Source organism: Beta vulgaris, chromosome 9 (assembly GCF_026745355.1).
Source record: "Beta vulgaris subsp. vulgaris cultivar EL10 chromosome 9, EL10.2, whole genome shotgun sequence".
Taxonomy (NCBI): domain Eukaryota; kingdom Viridiplantae; phylum Streptophyta; class Magnoliopsida; order Caryophyllales; family Amaranthaceae; genus Beta; species Beta vulgaris.
In genome coordinates, this window is record NC_079210.1 from 48,165,946 (window position 1) to 48,177,118 (window position 11,173).

Consider the following 11,173-nt stretch of genomic DNA (forward strand, 5'->3'; position numbering starts at 1 on the left):
TCCATGTATAAGTAATAACCACTACATATGAATCATATTTTCATCAAACCTCTCTTTCCACACTCATAGTCCATAATAAAAACCATTTCTCGTGTTCCTTGTGATCTTCATTACGAGTGATGACTTTGTTTATTCCACATCTAAACATACAAGTTAGCTAACTAGATAGATGCAAAAAGGAATTTCTTGATTTAACTCAAGGAGGATAAAATAAAAGCTCCTCTTGTGACATTTTGGTCATGAAACGAAGTTTATTTTTAAGACAAGATAAAAATGAAATTTAGTAATGCTATATGTTAAATGACAATTTTTCTATAAGGAATTGTTAATATTATAAAAAGGACAAAAAAAATGTTTGAATATTGTTCAAGGTATGAACAATTTTTCGTTCTTCTTGGTAAGGAGTTAGACAAATCTCAAATCGGAAAGCTATTTTTTTGAATTCTTATAATATGTAAGCACTAGCCTTCATATGCACGCGATGCATGCGTTAATTTTAAAATTTATTATTCTATTAGATACTTCATTCGTACTTTATTTATGATTAAACTTAAATGTGAAAAATTCAACAGATAGATAAATTTAGATATATTAATTTGCTAATGTAAAAAAATAAAAAGGTTGTGAGTGATTGTTAACATTAATTTCTTGTGAATGAATATTGAACAGAAAGAACAAAAATAATGAGTTGGTTTAACTGGATTAAAGAGTATCAAAGTATGTGAATGTTCAGATTTTCATGTGCACGTTATGTATGCCATCTTTTTTATAAGTATAAATATTTTGTCCATTTAATTTTTGATTGAAGTATTGATGCATATACCAATTTAAACTTGTTTTAAATGGCAAGTTGGAATGAGATTTTTAAATGATTTGCTTTTGTAATATTTTTCATTCCATTAATTAGATCATTAAGGGTATTTTAGTCACTTCAGAAGAGGACACCACACCTCCTCCCTTGGCTTATATAATAGAGATCATATGATCAACAAAACCGTATCTAAAAACTATGTTAAACAATAATAGATAATAAATCAAGGTCATGAAAGGAAATAATTGAGATATAAATGCAATTAGGGAAAATAGACATAAATCAAACGGAATTTCATTTATCAATACAAATATTTTAAAATTCAATCACCATATAATAAATTAAGATTACAAAATACATCTCCTCAAAAAAAAAAAAAATATATTACACAGAATATACAAAAATAAATCTACATATTTATACCAATATAATTTGTAATTTGAATTAGCCATTATTTCCATAGGGACTTCATAACTTCCCAGGATTAGAAGAGAAGCCTTTCTTAAACTTGATTGGTGCAGGTCTAATCCACCCTCTTCCACCAATCATGTCCTTGCTCAAGAATGGTGCAGCTTCTTCATTTGTGAGACCTTTCGACCAACCAACTCTTTTTGCTCTATTGGCACCTGGTCCATAGCACTTGTACTCTCCATATGTCACAGTTCTACAGCAATACACACCAAAATAATAACCGACATTAGGTTACTGGTCATTATAGCAAGCTCAAAATGAACATAATCACATGATAAGTAAGCTCCAAATGAGCAAAAGAGTAAAATTAGTCTAGGGTTTACCATGCACAATTGCACATGATACACCCGGGTGTATAAAACGCAGTCAACTTTTAATAATGGTGATGTTTATCCTTTTGTTTGATAGGTAAGATGAAAGGCTCTATCGAATCAAAACCTTTGCATATTAACTCTGTATATATCATCCTATTAGGGACTGTATTTTCTTGAAGTGCCTCTAATTAAGCTTAAAAGGAAAATTAATAAAATATACTCTCTGCGGTAGTCTTTATCAGTTTACCGGCCGTATTCCTTTTTGGGATGTCCCTTATTAGTTAGTTTACCCCTTTCTTTTGTTTCTATATTTAGAATGGGACCACTAATTTTTCATCACATGCACATTCAATTTTAATATAAAATGATAGTTTCTCTTTCTTTTTATGACCCACAATATTATTTCTCCTAAAACTATATGCAAAAGAAAAGGGTAAACTAATAAAGACCGAATGGAGTATATTTGAAAACAGTATAAGATAAAAAGTATGTTGTATACCTCTCTTTTTTGGAGTCACCCCAATTGTCCCATCCTACAGTCGAAATTGCACTAGACAAGTAACTTAGTGTAAAAATCACCCTAGAATGCACACCCCATGGCCTTCCAAGGAATGTTGTTTCGACCCCTTTGCCTGTGATTTTGCATCCCAAAAAAATAAAACCAGTACTTTCCAATGGTGTCTCCCTCTTTTGGGCAGTAATAGCAGCAACTCCAACTTCAATCACCGAATGTACATGACATTTCTGAAAAAAGGAGGGGGAAAACATATGCATCATTTACGTATGCATGCAATTATGCATATTCATGCAACATATAGGAGTATATTTATAGTAATGAAATTTGTAAGTCTTTAATAATGTCCGCAGTGATACTGATAGTGCGTAAACTTCTTTTATTTATGCAAATTTTCACGATGTCAAAAAACATATATATTGAAATGCCTTCTATTATATGGATTTCACACTAAATTCAGCATCAACATGATTGTGAATGACCATCTAAATGTGGAATATAAAATGATATATAATTTCTTCATAGATCTTCCTAAAAAATATATATTCACTCAATACGCTAAACTTCACATTTGAGATAAAAGGTGATCATCATAATGATTGTTTATGTATTGTCGAACATTTGCTAGTAATTTTCTACTACCAAAACCGGAACGCTACAAGCTTACAATATTGTTGAATTTCAATTTTTAGGAATTGTAAGATTGAGTTTGCTATAAAAAGGCGGTTGTTTACGTCTAGTGGAGTCGTTACTATCATTTTTGTAGCATATTCATGATTAGTCCAAAGGCATTACATGTTGGCAAAAACTTTTATTGTATAGTAGTGACGTTAATTATTTCATAGCGGTAAGTGTGTATTTTTTTTAAAGAAAAAAGTGTCCTAAGATTAATTAATAGAAAGAGAGTTTATGAATATATACGACGAGACTTCCATTGATTAGTGACCTTTTCAACGTTGTTTGACACCAAAAGGCGCATATATATGAAATCAGTAGTATAATTTAGTAGAGAACTTACCTCAAAGAGAGAAGCAGCATTGCCACATATGAAATCAGTAGCTCCTTCAATGTAACAACTTTTATAATAATGTCTTCCAGTGTCATCAAGGAGAGTATCCTGGTATGATACCATTCTGCAGCCATAGAATGCAGCCTTATCCCCTGCCACTCTTAAAGCAACTCCTACCCCTCTTGTTCCATACGTATTCTGTGCATATTCAAGACAATATTTTTATCTTTAATTTGTGTTATTGACTTTTACTAAAAGTTTTACGATTGTGTATGTATTCATGCATGAGATATATTACTACACCATACAACAAATAAAACGATAAATTCATTAAATACAATTTTCTTGAGTAACTCTTGAAATGAATTTACATATAAAGTACAAGTATTGTATATATATCCAGATGCACGTAATTACATACTTACATACGTAAACTTGATGTTGCATGATATAGTACATATACATATGTGCTACATTGATGATGCACTCGTCACTCTAATATGCATATCGAACTATCGATCAACATATACCCACAAATGATGAATATATATACTTATATATATTAGTGTCTTATTATATAGTCTTTGTTTACTGATTTGGTCTAAAAAACAGAAATAATAATAAACTTGCCTCAAATGTAAGGTATCGCCCCACAAAATTAGAAGCGAACACAGAAACAGTAGCGGAATCATATATGTGACCACCAGCATCCCATGTTATGATAGTATCATTTGCTCGATTTCCACTTAGAGTTATGTAGGGCTTGGTAGCTGGAACAACAATCTTTTCCCTGCAACAAGAAAATCACACAAAACAGAAACATAACTAAGCTTTAAACCAATTAAGTACACAAATATTTAATCAAGTATAGCACATAATTGACTACTATAACACTTGAAATCTACATGTTTACAAATTTATGAAGCTGAATTTTTTAAAGAATTTTTAACTAAATACCACCTTCTAACTGATACGACTATAAACCACTCATATATGCTAAATTGTCTTTTTAGAGGCACCTATTAACAATTTTGATTCAGAAATTGTTCATTTAAGTTTAGTTTAACATGGTCCAATATCAAATACCTCCAATTAATTAGCCTTGATGATATTCATATATTAAATTCTAATTGTATCTCAGGAGATAAGAACACAAAAGTGAAAGGTACAATAAAGTTGACAATAACATTCACTTAGGATAAAATTAAGGACAAAATAAGGATGATTAGCCACTTAGCCTTATAATTGGCTAGCTAGTTTAACATTATGATAATTCAGGGCGAAGCTATGTTGTTGGGGCCTAAGAGGGTCATGGCCTCTGCAACCCCAACATAGCTTTGAAGAAAATCAATGGTAATCAATGGTTATATCTTATTTCATAGGTAAATTAGCTTCCCTCAACAATTATGTTTAGAATTCTCTGTTAAACTGGTCCCCCTCCACAACCAAGCCTAGCTTCGCCCCTGGATAACTATTGCCACAAATTTAACGACTTTTGAATCAAAATCATTTAAGAGTGGTTCATTTTACACTTGAAAATTAGAATTACCTGTAAGTTCCAGGCTTAACCCAAATGAAAACAAACTCAGTATTATTAGAGGGCACAGCATCAATGGCATCTTGTATCTTCCTATAGTTACCCTGACCCGATTGATCGACTCGGATAAGGACCGCCGTCGACGGGTCCGTGGGAGCGGTGGTAGCCTTAGTAGTAGACGACGAGGAGGAAGCCATAAGCGTGGACAAAACAATGAAGAGTACTACAATATATTTGCCAAAAAACAAGAGAACAATATAAGAGTAGTTGTGATGATTTTCATTAAGACGTCGTTTAATATAAAGGCCACTACTTCCTCCCATGCATGTGCGCATGTGATTGATTTCTTGCAACAAATTATCCTCCTTACTCGATGGAAGTGCAAAAAAGAGGAAGAATAGAGGAAAGTACAAAGCTAATTATTCTCTATTGTTGAAGATGAATCAAGTAAAGGTGGTTGAATCTTTATGTTTGAGTATATTTTGTACGTAAAAATCAAGGTTGTGACAATTGGTATATATATATATATACGTGATGATTGTAAGGATTGTATGTTAAGAAACTTATTATATGATCTTTATGTAGTTAGCCGATTTCTTACCAACAAAGTCCAAAAATGGCATACATTATGGCAAGTTTTTTACGCTTTTGTGTCATCAGAATTTGTTGGAAGTGGATGGCATGCAACTGGCAATGCGATATCATGGCTGCTTGAATTGTTCAACTATAGAAGTAGTAAGTACTAAAGTGCATTCATGATTAGACACTCACGTGTACCGTGAGTATGGTATATTCAAGACTATTTATTGCTCAGTTGCTTATTTGGATCTCACCTCATTTTGCTAATTTTGCTCATCGTCATTTAATTTGGAGTTTTCTAAATCAACAATGATCACCCAAATGTATGATAAAAGTTATATAATGTAACATTAACTACTTTTTTTTTATTATTAGGAAAGATAATTGGTTCGAAGACTTACCCCTGTAAGGCTACTAGCCTGTAGAGTACACCAGCTCAGAGGTCGGGTACAAGGCTAAACAACAACCCAGAAATGAATTTCCCAACATATTATTGGGATGAAGATTTGAATCCTGGTCAATACCTTGGAATTCGGGGTGGTACTCCACTGACCTACCACCTCTCCCTCATAATACTTAATACTTGATCTATTTATTTCTACTCCAACATGCAAAGTTTCATTTTCATATTTGTCAATATAAAACTTTGATCATTAATATTTATTATCGATAAAGTAAGGGGAAAAAAACTATCGTTGTAGAATGTTTTGCTTAACGTTCAAGCTCAAAAGTTTGAAATTCTTGCTGAGACTAGATTTATACTTCATTATACAAACCTCTACTAAGTCGTCTATTTTCCAAGAAAAATGGCGGGCTTTATGTGTTGGTTACAGGTTATAATGCCTTAATTTAGCGTTGGACATCCTTACTAGGACTTTGATTAGACTGAACTCAAGAAACTTTTCAACATTATCTGTTAGCAAATACCAAAATTTAATGAAAATGCTAGCTAGTTTTAGGAGTATAATGATAACCAACAAGCTAAGCGTGTATCCGATATGGCACGGCGCAGCCTTTCATCGTGAATTCGTGATTATCATAAGCAACTCTGAGATGGCTTAATTAGCACCATTACAATTTCCTACAATATATATGAATCATCATACTATCATTTACCAATGATGTCACTAAGGATCTTGGACTTGAGGTCCAATAGTATGACTTCTTATCTCACGGAATTTTTTTTACCAATGTCTAAAGTATAAGTACATCTATACTAATATATTAAAAGGCGTGCGTAAACCAGGAACGGTGCCACGTGGCGCTCTCCCTAGAGAATTTTAGATCATGTAATCCATGTACAATAAAAAAAATTAGAAATTGCATAATACAGGTTTTGATCCCGTGACCTCAAGTTCATGCACTAAAGCTTTAACCACTAGACCAAATAGTATTTAGTGCTATTATATCAAAGTACAATATTAATAAATGAAAATTTTCTTACCCGGGGCATAGCCCGGGCCTAATAACTAGTTGCTATTTCAATAGGTTACACTTATTTTTGGTGAACAACGGTAGCATTAAGATTCAAATATTATGGGGAATTAAAAGCCTATCACAATCCGTATATGAAATTGCAATCATCATTAATAACTTGACAAAATAGTTGGCACAATCAATTCAAAAAATTAACAAGAATCTTCAATCAAAAAAGTTAGCGATATATCGTGACAACATTATAATTTGTATTTACAAAGTTCAAACAATATGGTTTATTAACATTTATAATCGTTAAAAAATTATAATAAAGTCGCTGATAAGAAATTATTAAATCATCGACCAGAATTTTCAGTGACGGAATTGAACAGTTAAAAACCGATCATCTTTAACTTAAAAAGATAATAACATCTATAAAAAGACCTCAATAATTTACATTACTACCAAACTAACTTTAGATAAAAAAAACATGTTCATTTACACATAACTATTTCTTCCGTTTTATATTATTCGCTACACTTCTCAATTCACGGATTCCTAGACAATTTTTGGAGAAGAAAGAGGTAAAGAATAAAAAGAAAAAGGACCCATGTCAGAGGAGAGAGATAGAGAGAGTTTATTGCCCCAAAAAGAAGTGTAATAAGTAATGTAAAACTTCCCACAATAAAAAGTGTAACGAGTATTATGAAACGAAAAAAGTACATAAAATTGTTGATGCACGCATCACATGCATAGGCAACTAATTAAATCTAAAAAAACTTGTAGTCAGTAGCAAAGTTATTAAAATCGCGATTCAAATCTTAAAATCTTACGATTTTACGATTCAAAATATGGTAGACGATTCGATTCACTGTTCTAGACGATTCTATACATTTCTGTTGACTAGCGAAAACCTCGCAAGTTTAAATCATGCTAACAAAAAAATAAGAGATTATATATTGTTAGTTATTGCCAATATAGTGGGTAAACAACTATTTTTTTCCAATTTTTAGGTCTTTTAACTTATAATTTTAGCATATTCAATGAAGTTTGAGTGCAATATATTTGATTATACATGTTTGTAGAATCTTACGATTCTACGATTCGCTTCTAAAGGTTGTTTTCGATTCAAACTAGAATCTCGATTTTAACAACATTGGTCAGTAGTACTCAATAGTTCATAACTCCATAATCCATATACAACGTCTTTGGAAAATTGGATCCCATGATTCAACGGAGGCCCATATGACTTAAGCCCTAACCATCAAAAAGATGCTGTGATTCAAATAGGGTTGAGGCGTCTTTGGATATAAATTAAACCCTAAACGGCTGCACTATAACTTCATCTTTATCATCTTCTGTTTTTTGTTTATATCATTTTCTCTCTCCTCCACGAATTTCAATTGTGTCTTCTTTATTTATTTTTTCCTTATATTTGCAATCGTTTAATTTATTGAGGTTGAAGGTGCAATGATGATTAAACTAAATCTCGTTAATCCGATTGATTAAGCTGAGGATAATTTTGAATTCCATTCTTAATTCTTTCTGAGCACCTCTCCTTCATCTTCACTTTTAATATGTTTTGTAAAAAAACATCATTTAGCATTTGTTTGGATTTGATATTTACTTACAGAAAATCCCTTTTTTTTAAAAAAAATGTTTGGAGATTGCAAATATGAAATGAATATACTAATATGTGAGAATTGATATGTAGTGTATATAGATCTGAGTTGGTTTTGCTCAATTTGATTCACCCAGTAATTTGTAGAACAGCGGGTATAAAGTATACAACCACAACATAACTACATTTGTATTGTATAGAAATATAGAAGTATATGCAAGTTCCACTGTTTTGGATTTGATATCAGGTTTTGATTAGTTTCAATCTGTGTTTCATTTTATATGTAAATCTTTTTACACTCGTCAACACTATCCCTAGGCATCTCGCTCCAACCAGTCGTTCACTTGTCTTATTTATTGTTTCCCCAAATCTCAAACAACATTTTTTAAAAGATGATTTGACAAACTTATACTACCTCCGTTCTTTTTTAGTTGCAATATTTGACAAATTGCACTATTCATGTTCTCTTATTTGACCACATTTATTGATTTATATGTTAAACAAAATATAATCATGTGGGTCTTGTTTGATTCGTTTCGATGTAAGCTTTCATAATATCAAATTTTTATAATTTGTACTTACATATAATTAGAGATAAAATGATTTGAAATTGTACATTGGCAAGCATGAAAGTCAAAACGTTGCAACTAGATAAAAACAGAGGTAGTAGAATATGTTAAACTAGTTAGTAATGGATTAAACTAGTCTATAAATTAATTATAATGTGATTACTAAAGGAATAAAATTGGTCACTAATTATACGAACTAGTCATATAATCAGAATGTTGGTCCATTATTTTCTTGGTATTAGGTTTGGGGAGTTGAGCTGGTGCCTAAGTTTAATTTAGAAGTAAATTGTTGCTTACAAGACCAATTGTAAATTCCCAACTCTTCCCCAGCTATCCCTTAGAGCATGTACAATGGTTAGTGTCTCTCCAACTAGCTCTCCACACTCTCTCTCCTATTCTCTCTCTTCAAGCTACTCTCAAGAGCCATGTCTAAAAACACCCAACAACAATAAAACCCTTTAAAGAGTTCTCCATTCAACTTTTCATTATTTTGTGGTCCCCATGTCAATAAATGAACCTCATTTCATATTATGATCAAAGTTATATAAATTAAGTTATTCATGTAAATTAAATATAATTACAAATTAATCTTTTTCATAATTTAAGCAAAGTAGAATTTTTAAAAAACAATATAATTATGAGTGCTAATATTTAATTTTCATAAATTTGGCATGGAATGAAGAATTAACCTACAACATGAAAAACTAATTTTTAAATATCCAATATTAGGCTCATTTTATAGATAAAGGAAAATTATACTTGTTGGCATAATAATTATTACCATCTTTTTTTTAATTTTTATAGAAAAGATCATTAAATGGTTGCATGAAAAAAAAAGAATTGAAGTAATTACAATAAAAAGTGGGTCCCACACATTGGAGAGCCATCTCTCCATCAACCCAAATGGTATCTCCCCCAAGAGCCATTTGGCAAAGTGTCTCCATGGAGAGACACCCAAGACACACCCAAGAGCCCCATTGTTGGGTAAGAGGTGGCTCTCCATTTTCTCTCTCCTTGGAGAGCTAGTTGGAGAGCTAGTTGGAGAGCCCCATTGTACATACTCTTAGGGCGTTAATCAAGTGAGTCGATCATGAGTAGGACCTTACTTGTCTCGGCTTGAAAACTCGAAATCCTACTTGACTCGAAAACTCGTGAAATTCACCAAATTGTATCTCGATTCTTGTTTGTTAAATTTATTTGTAGCTTTGCTCGAAACTCAACACGAGCTCCATTGCCTCGACTCGACTACTCGAAAATCATTGTTTTTTAATTTGTTATTTCTATTAAACTCATGTTACTAGTATATGAAGTATGATTATGGAGTCATGGACTATGAGTTAAATTTTTATTGGGATTGGTAACTTAGATGTTATTTCAATTTTTTTTTGTAAAAAACTTTGATTAAATAAAATAAATTATTAGAAAAATATATATAAGAAAAATTATAAAACTGCTCGCGAGCTTAACAAGTCAATTAGGACCTTGCTCTACTTGTGCTCGTCAAGGTTTCGAGCCGAACAAATTTGAGTCGAATTTTGGTAGAATGTTGACCAAGTCAATTTTGAGTTGCTCGATCGATTAGCACCCCTATTTATCCCTCATTACAATGTAATTGAACCTCCTGAGAGTTGTGAAGTGACTTGTTCACCAACTTTATCTCACTTGATTTTATTATTGAAATTCTATCTTCTTTGAAGGGAAAATATTATTGGCTTTTAGTTTAGCTTTTTCTTTAAGAATAGTATAATTTATTAATCTCAATAATTCAATTGCCATAATTGCTTTGGTGCTATTCTATCTCATCAAGTATTGACTTTCAATATCATATAAGTAGAAAGAAATGGGTAAAACGAAGAGAATTAGTAGGAGTTTAAATATACCAATAGCAAAATTTCAATCTTTAACCTCTAATAATCATAAAAGAACACCTTTTCATTTTTTAAGTTCTCGAATATTTCATAGATAGATTTTAGATATTCGAAATTTCAAATTGAACCAGTTGAATTTCGTATATTTATAATCGGATTTGGATCAAATATCCTATATGTCCTTCGGAGAGTTGTGCATAGTTCCCCCGACTGATGCAAACCTGCAACTAACTCAAGACATGAAAGACTTGATAATGGGCCACTTATGAACATCGTTTTCATATTTAGCTCAAGCTTCGAATGAGTACAACAGATCCACGACTAGTACACATATTTTCCAACCAAAAACGAAAAAAATAAAATCAAAAGGGGTCTAATATCCCGTTTGAACCCAACATGACACATGGTATAACCGTCTTGGGCTGCTCTTTTAAAATTAGACATAATCCCAATTCGACATGATT

At 31.8% G+C, this 11,173-nt stretch overlaps 1 protein-coding gene and 1 non-coding gene across 2 annotated transcripts; one reads left to right on the forward strand and one right to left on the reverse strand.

The window, feature by feature from the left end:
• Positions 1–1,089: 1,089 nt before the first annotated feature.
• LOC104904335 (putative pectinesterase 11) lies at positions 1,090–5,158 on the reverse strand. Its single transcript, XM_010692557.2, has 5 exons — positions 4,669–5,158; positions 3,750–3,909; positions 3,129–3,317; positions 2,096–2,340; positions 1,090–1,475 (listed from the first exon to the last, which is right to left on the reverse strand). The coding sequence occupies exons 1-5, from the start codon at positions 4,989–4,991 to the stop codon at positions 1,280–1,282; spliced, it is 1,113 nt and encodes a 370-aa protein (XP_010690859.1). The 5' UTR covers positions 4,992–5,158; the 3' UTR covers positions 1,090–1,279.
• Positions 5,159–8,117: 2,959 nt separating this feature from the next.
• On the forward strand, positions 8,118–8,202 carry LOC125493916 (small nucleolar RNA U30). The gene has a single exon (XR_007270241.1). It is a non-coding gene; the product is annotated as a small nucleolar RNA U30 (small nucleolar RNA).
• The last annotated feature ends 2,971 nt before the right edge of the window (positions 8,203–11,173 follow it).

What these genes read in the sequence shown, in the direction of transcription:
- LOC104904335 (XM_010692557.2), bottom strand. Translation starts at nt 4,991, where the DNA reads ATGCGCACATGCATGGGAGGAAGTAGTGGCCTTTATATTAAACGACGT. An exon ending in GTTAAGCCTGGAACTTACAG is followed by an intron (nt 3,910 to 4,668) that starts GTAATTCTAATT and finishes TTCTTGTTGCAG; the next exon opens with GGAAAAGATTGTTGTTCCAG. An exon ending in GGTGACTCCAAAAAAGAGAG is followed by an intron (nt 1,476 to 2,095) that starts GTATACAACATA and finishes GTATTGCTGTAG; the next exon opens with AACTGTGACATATGGAGAGT.